General features: G+C 40.7%; 2 protein-coding genes across 6 annotated transcripts in view; one reads left to right on the forward strand and one right to left on the reverse strand.

The window, feature by feature from the left end:
• The first annotated feature begins 11,794 nt into the window (after nt 1-11,794).
• LOC124214596 (uncharacterized) lies at nt 11,795-15,297 on the forward strand. Of its 4 annotated transcripts, none has more exons than XM_046617014.2 (10): nt 11,795-12,038; nt 12,140-12,384; nt 12,468-12,528; nt 12,610-12,744; nt 12,821-13,039; nt 13,142-13,447; nt 13,599-13,703; nt 13,871-14,037; nt 14,314-14,722; nt 14,828-15,297. In XM_046617014.2, the coding sequence occupies exons 2-10, from the start codon at nt 12,268-12,270 to the stop codon at nt 14,992-14,994; spliced, it is 1,686 nt and encodes a 561-aa protein (XP_046472970.1). In that variant the 5' UTR covers nt 11,795-12,038; nt 12,140-12,267; the 3' UTR covers nt 14,995-15,297. The 4 variants fall into 4 exon arrangements, with proteins under 4 accessions (XP_046472970.1, XP_046472980.1, XP_046472989.1 ...); XM_046617024.2 differs by having other exon boundaries at nt 12,480-12,528; XM_046617033.2 differs by having other exon boundaries at nt 12,322-12,384.
• The window catches only part of Ret (Ret oncogene), a 59,872-nt gene continuing 56,226 nt past the window's right edge, over nt 15,191-18,836 (reverse strand). For both annotated transcript variants that reach the window (XM_046617004.2, XM_046616994.2), the window contains exon 19: nt 15,191-18,800. In XM_046617004.2, the coding sequence (XP_046472960.1) occupies nt 18,337-18,800 (464 nt within the window). In that variant the 3' untranslated portion in view covers nt 15,191-18,336. The remainder of the gene's footprint in view (nt 18,801-18,836) is intronic.

Consider the following 18,836-nt stretch of genomic DNA (forward strand, 5'->3'; position numbering starts at 1 on the left):
GTGTTACGAATAATTGAATCCAGCACTTTTCTGAATCGCGAAAATTTTCGCCAAAAATGGAAAGGGGTTAGCCTTACTTTTTTTTTGGGCGAAAAACTTTGGGTCTTAGATTCGATTTGAATGACCCTTATCTGACCAATTGGACCCTCAGGAAGCCGGAAATCGCAGCGAAAAGAGCGTAGGACCAACAGGATGGAAATGGCGAGCGAAAACCACATGCTGAAAAATGTCGAAAATTCAGGTTCTGGTTTTTCGGCTGTAGCTTTTGATGCGTTGATTGCAGCGTATTGTCACTGCGCTCAATCGATTTCTCTCGCAAAATTACGTCTGATCTGTGTCACGATTAATTGGTTCCAACACTTTTCAAAATCGCGAAAATTTTCGCCAAAAATGGAAAGGGGTTAGCCTTACTTTTTTTTTGGGCAACAAACTTTTGGTCTTAGATTCGATTTAAATGACCCTTATCAGACTAATTGGACCCTCAGGAACCCAGAAATCGCAGCGAAAAGAGCGTAGGACCAACAGAAGAGAAATGGCGAGCGAAAACCACATGCTGAAAAATGTCGAAAATTCAGGTTCTGGTTTTTCGGCTGTAACTTTTGATGCGTTGATCGCAGCGTAATGGGACTGCGCCTAATCGATTTCTCCCGCAAAATTACGTCCGATCTGTGCTACGATTAATTGGTTCCAGCACATCTCAGAATCGAAAAAATTTTCGCCAAAAACACAAAGGGGTTAGCCTTACTTTTTTTTTGGGCAACAAACTATTGGTCTTAGATTCGATTTGAATGACCCTTATCTGACCAATCGGACCCTCAGGAACCCAGAAATCGCAGCGAAAAGAGCGTAGGACCAACAGGAGAGAAATGGCGAGCGAAAACCACATGCTGGAAAATGTAGAAAATTCAGATTCTGGTTTTTCGGCTGTAACTTTTGATGCGTTGATCGCAGCGTATTGGGACTGCACACAATCGATTTCTCTCGCAAAATTACGTCCGATCCTTGCTACGATTAATTGATTTCAGCACTTTTCAGGATCGCGAAAATTTTCGCCAAAAATGGAAAGGGGTTAGCCTTACTTTTTTTTTGGGCGAAAAACTTTGGGTCTTAGATTCGATTTGAATGACCCTTATCTGACCGATCGGACCCTCAGGAACCCAGAAATCGCAGCGAAAAGAGCGTAGGACCAACAGGAGAGAAATGGCGAGCGAAAACCACATGCTGAAAAATGTCGAAAATTCAGGTTCTGGTTTTTCGGCTGTAACTTTTGATGCGTTGATCGCAGCGTATTGGGACTGCGCCTTATCGATTTCTCCCGCGAAATTACGTCCGATCTGTGTCACGATTACTTGATTCTAGCACTTTTCAAAATCGCGAAAATTTTCGCCAAAAATGGAAAGGGGTTAGCCTTACTTTTTTTTTGGGCGAAAAACTTTTGGTCTTAGATTCGATTTGAATGACCCTTATCTGACCAATTGGACCCTCAGGAAGCCGGAAATCGCAGCGAAAAGAGCGTAGGACCAACAGGATAGAAATGGCGAGCGAAAACCACATGCTGAAAAATGTCGGAAATTCAGGTTCTGGTTTTTCGGCTGTAACTTTTGATGCGTTGATTGCAGCGTATTGGGACTAAGCCTAATCGTTTTCTCTCGCGAAATTACGTCCGATCTGTGTCACCATTAATTGATTCCAGCACTTTTCAAAATCGCGAAAATTTTCGCCAAAAATGGAAAGGGGTTAGCCTTACTTTTTTTTTGGGCAAAAAACTTTTGGTCTTAGATTCGATTTGAATGACCCTTATCTGACCAATTGGACCCTCAGGAAGACGGAAATCGCAGCGAAAAGAGCGTAGGACCAACAGGATAGAAATGGCGAGCGAAAACCACATGCTGAAAAATGTCGAAAATTCAGGTTCTGGTTTTTTGGCTGTAACTTTTGATGCGTTGATCGCAGCGTATTGGGACTGCGCCTCATCGATTTCTCTCGCGAAATTACGTCCGATCTGTGTAACGATTAATTGATTCCAGCACTTTTCAAAATCGCGAAAATTTTCGCCAAAAATGGAAAGGGGTTAGCCTTACTTTTTTTTGGGGCAAAAAACTTTTGGTCTCAGATTCGATCCGTACGACCCTCATCTGATCAATTGGACCCTCAGGATCTCAGAAATCGCGGCAAAAAGAGCGTAGGACCAACAGGAGAGAAATGGCGAGCAAAAACCACATGCTGAAAAATGTCGAAAATTCAGGTTCTGGTTTTTCGGCTGTAACTTTTGATGTGTTGTACGCAGCGTATTGGGACTGCGCCTAATCGATTTCTCTCGCGAAATTACGTCCGATCTGTATTCCGATTAATTGATTCCAGCACTTTTCAAAATCGCGAAAATTTTCGCCAAAAATGGAAAGGGGTTAGCCTTACTTTTTTTTTGGGCAACAAACTTTTGGTCTTAGATTCGATTTGAATGACCCTTATCTGACCAATCGGACCCTCAGGAACCCAGAAATCGCAGCGAAAAGAGCGTAGGACCACCAGGAGAGAAATGGCGAGCGAAAACCACATGCTGAAAAATGTCGAAAATTCAGGTTCTGGTTTTTCGGCTGTAACTTTTGATGTGTTGAACGCAGCGTATTGGGACTGCGCCTAGTCGATTTCTCTCGCGAAATTCCGTCCGATCTGTGTTCCGATTAATTGATTCCAGCACTTTTCAAAATCGCGAAAATTTTCGCCAAAAATGGAAAGGGGTTAGCCTTACTTTTTTTTTGGGCAACAAACTTTTGGTCTTAGATTCAGTTTGAATGACCCTCATCTGACCAATCGGACCCTCAGGAACCCAGAAATCGCAGCGAAAAGAGCGTAGGACCAACAGGAGAGAAATGGCGAGCGAAAACCACATGCTGAAAAATGTCGAAAATTCATCTTCTGGTTTTTCGGCTTTAACTTTTGATGCGTTGATCGCAGCGTATTGGGACTGCGCCTAATCGATTTCTCTCGCGAAATTACGTCCGATCTGTGTCACGATTACTTGATTCTAGCACTTTTCAAAATCGCGAAAATTTTCGCCAAAAATGGAAAGGGGTTAGCCTTACTTTTTTTTTGGGCAAAAAACTTTAGGTCTTAGATTCGATTTGAATGACCCTTATCTGACCAATTGGACCCTCAGGAAGCCGGAAATCGCAGCGAAAAGAGCGTAGGACCAACAGGATAGAAATGGCGAGCGAAAACCACATGCTGAAAAATGTCGAAATTTCAGGTTCTGGTGTTTCGGCTGTAGCTTTTGATGCGTTGATTGCAGCGTATTGGGACTGCGCCCAATCGATTTCTCTCGCAAAATTACGTCTGATCTGTGTCACGATTAATTGATTCCAGCACTTTTCAAAATCGCGAAAATTTTCGCCAAAAATGGAAAGGGGTTAGCCTTACTTTTTTTTTGGGCAACAAACTTTTGGTCTTAGATTTGATTTAAATGACCCTTATCAGACTAATTGGACCCTCAGGAACCCAGAAATCGCAGCGAAAAGAGCGTAGGACCAACAGGAGAGAAATGGCGAGCAAAAACCACATGCTGAAAAATGTCGAAAATTCAGGTTCTGGTTTTTCGGCTGTAACTTTTGATGTGTTGAACGCAGCGTATTGGGACTGCGCCTAGTCGATTTCTCTCGCGAAATTCCGTCCGATCTGTGTTCCGATTAATTGATTCCAGCACTTTTCAAAATCGCGAAAATTTTCGCCAAAAATGGAAAGGGGTTAGCCTTACTTTTTTTTTGGGCAATAAACTTTTGGTCTTAGATTCCATTTGAATGACCCTCATCTGACCAATCGGACCCTCAGGAACCCAGAATTCGCAGCGAAAAGAGCGTAGGACCAACAGGAGAGAAATGGCGAGCGAAAACCACATGCTGAAAAATGTCGAAAATTCAGGTTCTGGTTTTTCGGCTGTAACTTTTGATGCGTTGATCGCAGCGTATTGGGACTGCGCCTTATCGATTTCTCTCGCGAAATTACGTCCGATCTGTGTCACGATTAATTGATTCCAGCACTTTTCAAAATCGCGAAAATTTTCGTCAAAAATGGAAAGGGGTTAGCCTTACTTTTTTTTTGGGCGAAAAACTTTGGGTCTTAGATTTGATTTGAATGACCCTTATCTGACCATCGGACCCTCAGGAACCCAGAAATCGAAGCGAAAAGAGCGTAGGACCAACAGGAGAGAAATGGCGAGCGAAAACCACATGCTGAAAAATGTCCAGATTTCAGGTTCTGGTTTTTCGGCTGTAACTTTTGATGCGTTGATCGCAGCGTAATGGGACTGCGCCCAATCGATTTCTCCCGCAAAATTACGTCCGATCTGTGCTACGATTAATTGATTCCAGCACTTTTCAAAATCGCGAAAATTTTCGCCAAAAATGGAAAGGGGTTAGCCTTACTTTTTTTTTGGGCGAAAAACTTTTGGTCGTAGATTCGATTTGAACGACCCTCATCTGACCAATTGGACCCTCAGGAAGCCGGAAATCGCAGCGAAAAGAGCGTAGGACCAACAGGAGAGAAATGGCGAGCGAAAACCACATGCTGAAAAATGTCGAAAATTCAGGTTCTGGTTTTTCGGCTGTAACTTTTGATGCGCTGATCGCAGCGTAATGGGACTGCGCCCAATCGATTTCGCCCGCAAAATTACGTCCGATCAGTGCTACGATTAATTGATTCCAGCACTTTTCAAAATCGCGAAAATTTTCGCCAAAAATGGAAAGGGGTTAGCCTTACTTTTTTTTTGGGCGAAAAACTTAGGGTCTTAGATTCGATTTGAATGACCCTTATCTGACCGATTGGACCCTCAGGAACCCAGAAATCGCAGCGAAAAGAGCGTAGGACCAACAGGAGAGAAATGGCGAGCGAAAACCACATGCTGAAAAATGTCGAAAATTCAGATTCTGGTTTTTCGGCTGTAACTTTTGATGCGTTGATCGCAGCGTATTGGGACTGCACCCAATCGATTTCTCTCGCAAAATTACGTCCGATCCTTGCTACGATTAATTGATTCCAGCACTTTTCAAAATCGCGAAAATTTTCGCCAAAAATGGAAAGGGGTTAGCCTTACTTTTTTTTTGTGCAAAAAACTTTTGGTCTTAGATTTGATTTGAATGACCCTTATCTGACCAATTGGACCCTCAGGAAGCCGGAAATCGCAGCGAAAAGAGCGTAGGACCAACAGGATAGAAATGGCGAGCGAAAACCACATGCTGAAAAATGTCGAAATTCAGGTTCTGGTTTTTCGGCTGTAACTTTTGATGCGTTGATCGCAGCGTATTGGGACTGCGCCTAATCGATTTCTCTCGCGAAATTACGTCCGATCTGTGTCACGATTAATTGATTCCAGCATCTTTCAAAATCGCGAAAATTTTCGCCAAAAATGGAAAGCGGTTAGCCTTACTTTTTTTTTGGGCAACAAACTTTTGGTCTTAGATTCGATTTGAATGACCCTTATCTGACCAATCGGACCCTCAGGAACCCAGAAATCGCAGCGAAAAGAGCGTAGGACCAACAGGAGAGAAATGGCGAGCGAAAACCACATGCTGAAAAATGTCCAAAATTCAGGTTCTGGTTTTTCGGCTGTAACTTTTGATGCGTTGATCGCAGCGTATTGGGACTGCGCCTAATCGATTTCTCCCGCGCAATTACGTCCGATCCGTGTAACGATTAATTGATTCAAGCACTTTTCAAAATCGCGAAAATTTTCGCCACAAATGGAAAGGGGTTAGCCTTACTTTTTTTTTGGGCAACAAACTTTTGGTCTTAGATTCGATTTGAATGACCCTTATCTGACCGATTGGACCCTCAGGAACCCAGAAATCGCAGCGAAAAGAGCGTAGGACCAACAGGAGAGAAATGGCGAGCGAAAACCACATGCTGAAAAATGTCGAAAATTCAGATTCTGGTTTTTCGGCTGTAACTTTTGATGCGTTGATCGCAGCGTATTGGGACTGCGCTCAATCGATTTCTCTCGCAAAATTACGTCCGATCCTTGCTACGATTAATTGATTCCAGCACTTTTCAAAATCGCGAAAATTTTCGCCAAAAATGGAAAGGGGTTAGCCTTACTTTTTTTTTGGGCGAAAAACTTTTGGTCGTAGATTCGATTTGAACGACCCTCATCTGACCAATTGGACCCTCAGGAAGCCGGAAATCGCAGCGAAAAGAGCGTAGGACCAACAGGAGAGAAATGGCGAGCGAAAACCACATGCTGAAAAATGTCGAAAATTCAGGTTCTGGTTTTTCGGCTGTAACTTTTGATGCGCTGATCGCAGCGTAATGGGACTGCGCCCAATCGATTTCGCCCGCAAAATTACGTCCGATCAGTGCTACGATTAATTGATTCCAGCACTTTTCAAAATCGCGAAAATTTTCGCCAAAAATGGAAAGGGGTTAGCCTTACTTTTTTTTTGGGCGAAAAACTTAGGGTCTTAGATTCGATTTGAATGACCCTTATCTGACCGATTGGACCCTCAGGAACCCAGAAATCGCAGCGAAAAGAGCGTAGGACCAACAGGAGAGAAATGGCGAGCGAAAACCACATGCTGAAAAATGTCGAAAATTCAGATTCTGGTTTTTCGGCTGTAACTTTTGATGCGTTGATCGCAGCGTATTGGGACTGCACCCAATCGATTTCTCTCGCAAAATTACGTCCGATCCTTGCTACGATTAATTGATTCCAGCACTTTTCAAAATCGCGAAAATTTTCGCCAAAAATGGAAAGGGGTTAGCCTTACTTTTTTTTTGTGCAAAAAACTTTTGGTCTTAGATTTGATTTGAATGACCCTTATCTGACCAATTGGACCCTCAGGAAGCCGGAAATCGCAGCGAAAAGAGCGTAGGACCAACAGGATAGAAATGGCGAGCGAAAACCACATGCTGAAAAATGTCGAAATTCAGGTTCTGGTTTTTCGGCTGTAACTTTTGATGCGTTGATCGCAGCGTATTGGGACTGCGCCTAATCGATTTCTCTCGCGAAATTACGTCCGATCTGTGTCACGATTAATTGATTCCAGCATCTTTCAAAATCGCGAAAATTTTCGCCAAAAATGGAAAGCGGTTAGCCTTACTTTTTTTTTGGGCAACAAACTTTTGGTCTTAGATTCGATTTGAATGACCCTTATCTGACCAATCGGACCCTCAGGAACCCAGAAATCGCAGCGAAAAGAGCGTAGGACCAACAGGAGAGAAATGGCGAGCGAAAACCACATGCTGAAAAATGTCCAAAATTCAGGTTCTGGTTTTTCGGCTGTAACTTTTGATGCGTTGATCGCAGCGTATTGGGACTGCGCCTAATCGATTTCTCCCGCGCAATTACGTCCGATCCGTGTAACGATTAATTGATTCAAGCACTTTTCAAAATCGCGAAAATTTTCGCCACAAATGGAAAGGGGTTAGCCTTACTTTTTTTTTGGGCAACAAACTTTTGGTCTTAGATTCGATTTGAATGACCCTTATCTGACCGATTGGACCCTCAGGAACCCAGAAATCGCAGCGAAAAGAGCGTAGGACCAACAGGAGAGAAATGGCGAGCGAAAACCACATGCTGAAAAATGTCGAAAATTCAGATTCTGGTTTTTCGGCTGTAACTTTTGATGCGTTGATCGCAGCGTATTGGGACTGCGCTCAATCGATTTCTCTCGCAAAATTACGTCCGATCCTTGCTACGATTAATTGATTCCAGCACTTTTCAAAATCGCGAAAATTTTCGCCAAAAATGGAAAGGGGTTAGCCTTACTTTTTTTTTGTGCAAAAAACTTTTGGTCTTAGATTCGATTTGAATGACCCTTATCTGACCAATTGGACCCTCAGGAAGCCGGAAATCGCAGCGAAAAGAGCGTAGGACCAACAGGATAGAAATGGCGAGCGAAAACCACATGCTGAAAAATGTCGAAATTCAGGTTCTGGTTTTTCGGCTGTAACTTTTGATGCGTTGATCGCAGCGTATTGGGACTGCGCCTAATCGATTTCTCTCGCGAAATTACGTCCGATCTGTGTCACGATTAATTGATTCCAGCATCTTTCAAAATCGCGAAAATTTTCGCCAAAAATGGAAAGCGGTTAGCCTTACTTTTTTTTTGGGCAACAAACTTTTGGTCTTAGATTCGATTTGAATGACCCTTATCTGACCAATCGGACCCTCAGGAACCCAGAAATCGCAGCGAAAAGAGCGTAGGACCAACAGGAGAGAAATGGCGAGCGAAAACCACATGCTGAAAAATGTCCAAAATTCAGGTTCTGGTTTTTCGGCTGTAACTTTTGATGCGTTGATCGCAGCGTATTGGGACTGCGCCTAATCGATTTCTCCCGCGCAATTACGTCCGATCCGTGTAACGATTAATTGATTCAAGCACTTTTCAAAATCGCGAAAATTTTCGCCACAAATGGAAAGGGGTTAGCCTTACTTTTTTTTTGGGCAACAAACTTTTGGTCTTAGATTCGATTTGAATGACCCTTATCTGACCAATCGGACCCTCAGGAACCCAAAAATCGCAGCGAAAAGAGCGTAGGACCAACAGGAGAGAAATGGCGAGCGAAAACCACATGCTGAAAAATGTCCAAAATTCAGGTTCTGGTTTTTCGGCTGTAACTTTCGATGCGTTGATCGCAGCGTATTGGGACTGCGCTCAATCGATTTCTCTCGCAAAATTACGTCCGATCAGTGTTACGATTAATCGATTCCAGCACTTTGCAAAATCGCGACATTTCCGCCAAAAATGGAAAGGGGTTAGCCTTACTTTTTTTTTGGGCAAAAAACTTTTGGTCTTAGATTCGATTTGAATGACCCTTATCTGACCAATTGGACCCTCAGGAAGCCGGAAATCGCAGCGAAAAGAGCGTAGGACCAACAGGAGAGAAATGGCGAGCGAAAACCACATGCTGAAAAATGTCGAAAATTCAGGTTCTGGTTTTTTGGCTGTAACTTTTGATGCGTTGATCGCAGCGTAATGGGACTGCGCCCAATCGATTTCTCTCGCAAAATTACGTCCGATCTGTGCTACGATTAATTTATTCCAGCACTTTTCAAAATCGCGAAAATTTTCGCCAAAAATGGAAAGGGGTTAGCCTTACTTTTTTTTTGGGCGAAAAACTTTTGGTCTTAGATTCGATTTGAACGACCCTTATCTGACCAATTGGACCCTCAGGAACCCAGAAATCGCAGCGAAAAGAGCGTAGGACCAACAGGAGAGAAATGGCGAGCGAAAACTACATGCTGACAAATGTCGAAAATTCGGGTTCTGGTTTTTCGGCTGTAACTTTTGATACGTTGATCGCAGCGTATTGGGACTGCGCCCAATCGATTTCTCTCGCAAAATTACGTCTGATCAGTGCTACTTCTGTGTACAGTGGCGGTAAATATTCATGTTACGTTCGAGCATGCAAAAAATATCCGTTTGACCGGATAAACTTGGACGGATTGAAAACAGATATTGCATCAGCTGTCAAAGTAAACGCGTGAAGCAATGATCAACGTGTTACTGAAACTTCGCTACGTACAAGCGTGTTTTACAGGTATGTATCAAGTCACGAGGCAGCTGCCGATAACTCATGACTGTTTATACAGTGAACATGATCTTATCTATCCGTCGCCTATGGGGACAGCTACATATGGAAATGGAATTCTGTGTTTAATCTAGAAGTTTATGCACTGTATAATTTGAACTACTACCACAATTGATACTCTACTGAGCCTGAAATGCGGTAGCATCCGTTTATAATAATATATATATGAATACAGCCTGATTTGTACAAGTTGAAAAAAAAAGAAAATCACTAACCACACGTATGAAGTAGATATACAGATGTGGCTTATAACTATATACCATCACTCTTAGAGTCTAGAACTTACAAACTAATCGTGTACAGCATACAGTCAGTTTCACAAGAACGTACGGGCTATAACTTCAAAATTAGGGCTTGGGAGCAGCGGGGGGTGGTATTTTTGAAATCAGGAGACACAACTCTATCATGCATCGACTTTAACTCCTAAGCTGTTTCGCTCGACCTATCAGAGTGCAGTAGCTGCTGCACAAGTTGCAGCGTAACGCCTACATCTGCATGTCGCGTCGGTCCGATGCACATTCAATGCACATGCAGCCTGCTAGCGGACCGATCGAGACCTAAGCTCATACAGGTATATACGTGAGTTGGGATGCCTACTGGACGCAGTGTCGGGTCAGCTTATTCCATGTCAATGATACCAAGAAGTATGGTAGATGTATTTTATTTGCCATAAAAATTGTCCACACAATGCACAGCAGGTGTAAAACGATGAGCACAATTATTAAGTGGAGTATTCCGTCCCCACAGTTGTCAACCCTCTGTCCTTCTTGAACTCGGGATGATTGGTGGGCTGAAAATAGATAAATTAACATTAATTTCGTTGGAGCTTACAAGACGTTCCGAAGGGCGCACACGACAACTTGGTCGACGGACCGTTGATATGAGCAGCGTTCCCAACCCCGTCGATCAGAATTATGTGGCCAGAGCCGTAGCATTATCGTACGCATAACAAAATTCTAGTATTTTTCAGGAAACCTGAATAACGTAAAATTGATTCGTGAAAAGAAACAAAAAACATCTATGAACACTCAAATTCGATTATTTTATTTAAGTAATGTCTTCTTTCCTTTGGTGAAACGGACTCATGATCGAACAGCGATTATGGGGAATCGGGGGGGGAAAGAAAAGATTCTAGCAAAACATCGACGAGGAAGAAAAACCGAACGAAACGAGGAAAAATTTACATGTGATGGCAGTGAATGTGAAATTATAGTACATTTACGAGTTATAGTACGGGTCCAATGTTACATAGTACAAGTAGTCAAATTATGTGACATGTACTATAATTATGTTACGGTTGGGAACACTGATAGGAAGAGAAAGTTGCATATGAGCCCATCCTTCCATCTTTGTCTAATCGCGCGCATGCGCGCTCAACATTATCTCGCAGTGTAGTATACTGGCATACACGACTCTTTGGCTTTCTTAGGCTACATTAGCTTTGTTGAAGGGAGAACAGGTAACTAAATGATTGGTACGCCTGGATAAGTATCACAGATAATGAATTATCGTTTATTAAAGAATTCTGATGAAAATATCACGCGGTTTTTTCGCCACAGCTCTGGCTGAGTGTAACCGGCACTTTTTGCTCGCGCTCGGGAGCGGGGAAAGAGTTCTCGCACGATCATTCGTCGCAGAGACGGAACGTCAGCGTCTGCTTACGCTGCCGCTTACGATCTGGGGCGCTGCTCTCAGCTCTGACGACGGGCGAACCTGGTCGTTGTCGAGAGGTCACCACAACTCGCGTGTCCCGCGCATGCGCGATTAGACAAGGATAGAGGGGGGCCTATACGCAGCTTTCGCTCTCTACCGCGCTATCGCCTTCTCAGCCCGCTCATGCGGTCTATTCTTATATGTATATGACACCGACTCCCGATTTGAGTGCAATACTTTACGCACTCAGTGCTAAATTCACGCACTCGAGCTGCCAGTGGAACACGCTGGAAATATGAGTCTACCGCTAGTGCGCTCTCAGTTCACACTCAGTGCAACCAGTGGAAAATGCTATCAGTTCTTGTCGCCTCTACATACTGACCGCTTCGATGCTTGCCGAATTGAATTGCGCCTTGTTGAGCGTAGAAGTTCGCAGAGAGCGCTGCATGCCGACGAAAAATCCCATAAGGCTACAGTCTACATATCTTCAGTCAATGCTAGAAGACCGTGGGCGCAGTATGGTTACTGCGCATGCGTCATTAGAGAGAGGAAGAAAAAACACCGGTTTCGATCTCCTCTCTCATTTCAATAACGAGACACCTCAGCTTGTATCCAACGAAAATTCTATGCAAACAAGCAATGAGCGCCTATCATATTCATCATTCTATCCTTATAGCCATAGATTTCTCTCGTTTTTCGGCGGCATGATAGAATACAAAACGAGTCTGGTGTGGCTCGTGTGGCCCGTGGGTTGATGGAACGGAAGTACAGAGTATGGAACAATGAGAACTGAGGATACCAAGGTATGGGTAATAGATGATTTTTTCATGCTTACTGTAAACCTAATTGTCATTTACGCATTTCAGTCGACTTATTTTTCCTTATTGTTTAACTCTCACCACAGGGAAAAAGTTTTACATTGGTGGGAGATAAGGCTAAATATTGCTCAACGCTACAGCGTCAGTACATATTTTAGATCGAATACCACTTGTGTTATAACATTATACACAGTAATCCTCGTTATCGTGAAAAATGAGTAAAATAATTTTTTCTTTATTCCTTCTTTCATTCTTAAAAAATTCCAAGAGTGACCATACTTCGGGATTGGTTTGTTATCTCAATGGCTGTAACGAAGGTAAATTTGAAACGGTATGTTATTTACTTTTTTCCTTTGACATTAATGCCATAACTTTTGTGCATAAAATATTTGATGAACACACCTTACTTTTCAGAGTTTTTTACAGGAGAACAAGATAAAGAATTGTAGGAAAACAACATGTTCTTTTAATGACTGTAAGTCAGAAAGTTTACACTGATAAATTGGCCTCTGTTTTCATCTAGTCTTTTTTTCACCATGGTTTTCACCTATTTCAGCGTGTCCAGAGGTTTCCTCAAGTATGTGGGGTGGTTCGTCTTCTTTCAGCTATGACGAAATATTTAATTTAGATATTTTTGTTGGGAAAACAAAAACTGTACTGAATTTGACGATAACCAACATCACATTTTACAGTGAGTGTTTGGACAGAAAGCAAGAAAAAATTTGTTCACTGTAGAACTTCATGTTAGATTTGTTTTTTATTTACAGAACTGCACATAGGACTGAGGTATATCAGCATGAAGCCTCCTACGAATGACAGGATATGCCAGACTGTTGATCTGCGTAATGATACTTCGTCAAAAACCTTATCGTGGTATTCGCTAATACATCACGGATTCGATGCAATCCTGCAACTTTTACTGGAAGGAAAGAGTACTAGTTATTTTAAGAAGTATGCTTTAAAAGCACCTCGACGACGTGCGTATGGTAAGATGTTTTGCAAGTATGCCACCAATGAAAAATTCAATACACTTCTTGCACAGGTTAAAACAATTCTGAATTTTTTATACTGAACTAATTATTTTTCAGATGCTGGTGAAACTCCACAATATGACGATATATTCACATACGTGGACGTGAGCGTCTCAGACAAAGTCTTTTTAAACATGAAACCACTACCTCTGGTCTTCAATGTGTCCATGTACAATGTATCATTTTGCAAATTTTCTAATCATAATTGTAAACTTGACAAGCCTGAACATGTTAAAGGACAATTGACTTGGGAACAAAGTTTATTTCCACAGGAAAATTCAAAGTACTACTTCAAAGTAACACCAATTTCCAAACATGATGGAAAAGTGCTAGAATGGACAAAAAGTGCTCATTTTGTTATGAGTAAGTTATTCCAGTTTGGAACTATTGGTGCCTAACTATAATCGTTATTCATTGATTCGATACTACCTTCAGATTAAAAATGATCAAAACTAGTTTTCGAAAATTGAATATATGTAGCAATGCATTGAAGAAAACATTTTTTATCTTACAGAAAGTTCTCTCTGGACAGCGACATACATAGTGACTACCGTGGTTTTTTTATTGATTGGGATGTTCTTTGTTTTACGCTGTGTTTACTTCTACTACCGAAACAAGAGTATGTTAACTTAATACTTTGGTCAATCGATGTACATTTATTTTGCAATTCGCACATGGTCCCATGGCAATACTATTTCATCTGACAAATTTATATTTCATTATTTATCTGAAGACTAGACAATTATTTATCATTTAATAAAATAACTAAATTTCTTAACCCCGCAGAATTACCAAACATACGTTCAAGAAAGCCACGTTGTCTGTTGATATATGATGGAACACACAATGACCACATTGATGTTATGATTAAACTGGCAGAATACCTTATATCCTGTGATATCGATGCTATAATTGATGTGCTGCATGCCATGAAGGATGACCTCAATCTCCATGTAACCATCCATAATATTGAATTTAATTTCTGCGTTTATCAGTAATATTCTGCAATGAATAGTAAAAAAACAGCTTTTGAAGCTTTTCTTCTCATAACTAAATTTCAGTAATTGAACACGTCTTGTGATATGTTTTGAATTTTTTGACCGCCAAATTTAGTTATATGCAGTACATTAAATCATACCTAAAATACGTTTTATGTTACAGGCCTGGAGTAACATATACGGTCATTATATCACTAAGCTTTACTCAAGAGAAATTTTCGTCTATTTCAGAGTCCAACTCAATGGTGCGACGAAGCACTTCACATGTCTAACTGTGTTATTGTGGCACAGTCCCCGCCACGTGATAATTCTGTGAGAGTTACTAGAACAATATATAGATTCCTATATGACCATGCTCGCAGATTAATAGAGGAAGACTACCATCAGAACCACAGAAGATATTTCTTCATCGAATTTCAATACTGTCAACAGACTGACATACCTGTTGAAGCAGCGTCGTTCAAACGATTCAAAATGCCCACAGATTTGGACAAACTCGTTGATGAAGTACATAATGCGGATTATTCCACAGTATATACCGACCATAACGCCAGAGACTTTATAAATAGCATAAATTTGGCCACAAGAAGCATTATTAACCAGACACGTGAAAAACCAACATCTTTTGAAAACATCCCTAGTCAGTTGCATTTTCTCTTCCATTGTCAATCTATATTTCTATTATCGCAAATTTATGATCTTGATTTTATAGCTTAGAGCACGTTGATACTTTCATCTATTTTAGGTTGTCTGTCGAAAAACAATCCGAGGTCCGAGGTTGATTCAACGACAATAGCTGGCAATAAAAGTACTACTTTCATGAACGGAAAAAGACGTGATTTTGGAGATCGATCTTATGCAACGTTACTGAGTTCTTTGGATCTTCTAGAAGCAAATGAAAAGTTTAACTAAGTACATGTGTCACATAAGAACGTGTTCATGGAATGCGAATAACTAATATTTTTGTCCAACTCCACTTGAACAAAGACTTCGTGCGTCAACCGACAATTTTTCGAGTCTGCTTCATATGCAAGAAAGGCGCATTTTCAAAGAGACTAGGACAGAAAAATATGTGCATGATGGGCGGGTGTTAATTTTTTTTCTATGATTACCGCTTGAAGGAATGCCCCGTAGACTCCTTCTCTTCACCGCTAAAAAAAAAAATGTGTTTAAGTGTTACGTTATTGAAGTGTTATTTCTCAGTGATGAATATTTTTATACATATTATGTAAGTAGGTACATTTAAGTGATATTATACACGTGAATCTTAACTAAGTTTAATAAGTTGTATCCATGAGTTTGCAGTAAAAAACTTGCTGAAATTAAATGCCATCTGTTGAATTGAAAGAATGTAATTATCAATTGAAAATAAGATTTCTCTCGCAAAATAACGTTGATATATTTATAATGGGGCAATCTACGAATTGCCCCCAAAGAGGAAAACTGGTCCTCTGAGCGTTACGGGGAACGTTGAGCCAGAGAAGAAACATAGCAGGGAAACGTTTAGAGGATATATTTGCAAGATGTTCTCGTTTTAAAGTCTCGAGACTGACTATTGTTACTATCATCACGATAGACCGAGTAACCGTACGGAAGGGAGATGATTCAACATTTGATAACTGCGAGGCTGTATAAGGGGAATAACATTAAGGGTTGTGACACAACTTCGTTACAATATAGTGTATTAAAGAATCAATCCTAGCATTTTTCAAACCGGTAAAAATTTTCATCAAACTGTAAAGTCTTACGTCTTCAGAAAAAATCTTTCGTGTCAGAATCGATTTGTATGACCATTTCTTGACTAATTGGTCCCCCTGGACCGCAGAAAACGCGACAAAAAGACCGTAGCTTCAACGGCAGAGCAATGACGAACGAAATGCCATCATCAAAAATGTAACGGCAAAGAATTTTTGGTTTTTTGAATGTAACTTTTGATCCGTTGCTCGTAGCGCGTTGGAACTGCGTCCAATCAATTCCTATCGCAAATTCACATCGGAATAGTGCATCAAACAAATTATTCCATCACTTTTCAAAATCGCGAAAATTTTCGCCAAAAATGCAGTCATTAGTCTTACTTTTCCGCGATTGATTGGTTAAAAAAATGTACGTCTTAGAATCGATACACATGATCTGTTCGAGCCCAATTAGACTTCAAGGATTGCAAAAAAGCATCAAATATACGATGTTTTAAATATCTACCGCTTATGACCGAAGTGATGGTCCGATTGTGCTCGGTTTTCCCAATGGTTTAAAATGATAGTCGATAGCTAACGCATTAATTACCGATTTGGTTACTATTAAAGCGATCGCCAGATTTGTCCATGACTGCATGGTCGAATGTACGCAGATGCTATATGTGTGTAATTTTATTTTATTACATAGTAATTACAAGCAAAGAATAATGGGCACCTTATTAGCTATAGTGCGTCAGATTAATCTTTTTCCTTGAAGATGACGTAGTAAATAATGTTCTGCGTATTTTTAGTTATATTACGTATATAATGCATAAGTATATAATATTTATAGTTTTTGAAGACTGCATCGTATAACACGTAAATTTATAGTATAATAGTGTGTATAAATATAATTAGGCAGACTAATGGAATGTTCGATTTTATACATAAATACAAACGTTACGACATTATCGCAATATACATAATAAGGTACGGAAACGCAGTCTTTAATTTCTTAAATCAGATATGAAGATTGCAAACCGTAAATAAGTTAAGCCTCCATGTATATGTAACGTAATGTAGATGATAATAAAAACAAGAATAGTAAAAATCATTGACGATGGTAATAATAATTATAATAATATTGAAGATGAAAATAAGGGTTCCAGCATAACATATTACAACGGGATGGCTGTCGATTAAATCTGTTATTGTTACTGGCACTCGCCTCAACGGGGTATTATCATTAAGGAAGAAGAACAAGATATGTCGTTACTGAATAACTGATTGATGTAACTAAAAATGGCCGAACCAAATAGTAATTTTTTATTTTCGACAAGGTATCCTTTTCGCCTCATTTCGATTCGCCTGAGATCACTTGCACATGACCTTATTTCGGACACCATTATTCGACAAGGGATAATTCGTCTGAGGTTCTATTTAATGCTGGTGTTATTTGACACGGCGTTCTCTACAAGGACGTCCCGGTAGAAGTACCTGAGGCGAATAATGTCGTGTCAATTAACGCTGTGTGAAACAACTACGAGATCAATATTTCTCTGTGGAAAGTGGACCGCAGGTGAATCGGGCTCTTTCACTTTTTTTCTTTCCTAGATCTAAACTTTAAAATAAAACTTAAAATATAATTTTGTACCATCGAACTGAAATGTTGTACGATTTTCTTTGGTGTTGTACACGGTATCTATATCGATATAAATATATATAGCATCGTAGATATATTTGTATATACACAAATAATAATTATAAAGATGAAATTAAATGGTTGAATTATGAAGATTTTTTTCTATACGGCGTAACCTTACGCAGTACCTCTTAAATATAATCAGTGTAATAAAATATGAAAATAAAAACCGAAAAATCTCGAAAAACGCAATCCAAACACGAAACAGCTATATTCAATCACTCTTAATTATCGGAATAATTATTGTAGACAAACAATCATAGGTACAGTTGCGCTATACCCGCAACTATGTTCAACTATAACGCAACACATAAAACTAACATATAAATCACTTTTAAAACGCTATAACAGCGATTAGTCTGTACCGTGATAAACACTATACACAACATATCTCCCACTACGATCAAACGTACTGCGAATTCAGCACTGCAACAGTTCCGTGACACTTTTTAAGTACATGTAACAGTATTCTATTATAGATAAAAATGCATCATAGGCTGAAATACGAAATTATTTGGTATATCTATCTTTTGGTATATTAAATAATAGTGTAAACTTGTGTATAATATGTATGTTGTATGTTATACACCAAGGCAATCGTCCCAGGACATACACGGATCCGTTCTTTCACTTTCGCCTATCGAAACACGCATGGCTATTACAATGATTACCCTGACCGTGTTTCTTTGGTCCAATAAATTCACCGAAATTTCGTCACCCGTTTGCAATCTCCCTATTACGTTTCGATCTCACAAGTATTTAAATAATCCTCGTATAATCATATTACGTCAATCACGGCTGTGATCCCCTATGTACATCGTTCAACTGTATAAATCCGTCATCCGACAATAACGAGTTGAAATCTACACGCAACGGATTCTACATGGCGCGTCCATTCTGCAGACCATTCAGACCATTCAACCCGTTCAAAACTATCCCGTTTTCAATTTTTTCAATGCTCTTTTCCACGCTGTTGAAAAGCAGAAGGTCCTCTTGTCCCTCCTTCGCCTTCTTTCCGTCCATGTCGATGTACGACTGGGGTCGTTCATTCGGTGGCGTTTTCAGGGTGTTGTCCGTGCTACTGGCCACGCTAGCGTTCCGGAGTTTAATGGGACTCTCGTAATGGTTCTGGGCCATCGGTCGGTTGGAGATGTCGTTTACGTACGGTGGCTTGATCGGCTCCTCCGGAAACGAGGCGATGGGCTGTTGCCACAAAGCTTGGAGCTTGTCGACCTTGTCGCACTTGGTCATCTCCTCGGCCGGTGTTTTAGTCAAGTAGTTAACGTCCGTCCGCATCACTTCGTTGTTGACGTTGCCGTAGCCCAGCTTGTCGGTTCCGGAACCTGAAACACAGGAGTATATACTGACGACCGTTCCTC

The sequence above is a fragment of the Neodiprion pinetum genome, chromosome 1 (assembly GCF_021155775.2).
Source record: "Neodiprion pinetum isolate iyNeoPine1 chromosome 1, iyNeoPine1.2, whole genome shotgun sequence".
Classification (NCBI taxonomy): Eukaryota; Metazoa; Arthropoda; class Insecta; order Hymenoptera; family Diprionidae; genus Neodiprion; species Neodiprion pinetum.

Bases quoted from the DNA above. Each gene is read 5' to 3' on its own strand.
- LOC124214596 (XM_046617014.2), top strand. From the start codon at position 12,268: ATGAGTAAAATAATTTTTTCTTTATTCCTTCTTTCATTCTTAAAAAAT. The intron at 12,745-12,820 runs GTGAGTGTTTGG...TTTTATTTACAG, and splicing joins AACCAACATCACATTTTACA to AACTGCACATAGGACTGAGG. The intron at 14,038-14,313 runs GTAACCATCCAT...CGTCTATTTCAG, and splicing joins AGGATGACCTCAATCTCCAT to AGTCCAACTCAATGGTGCGA.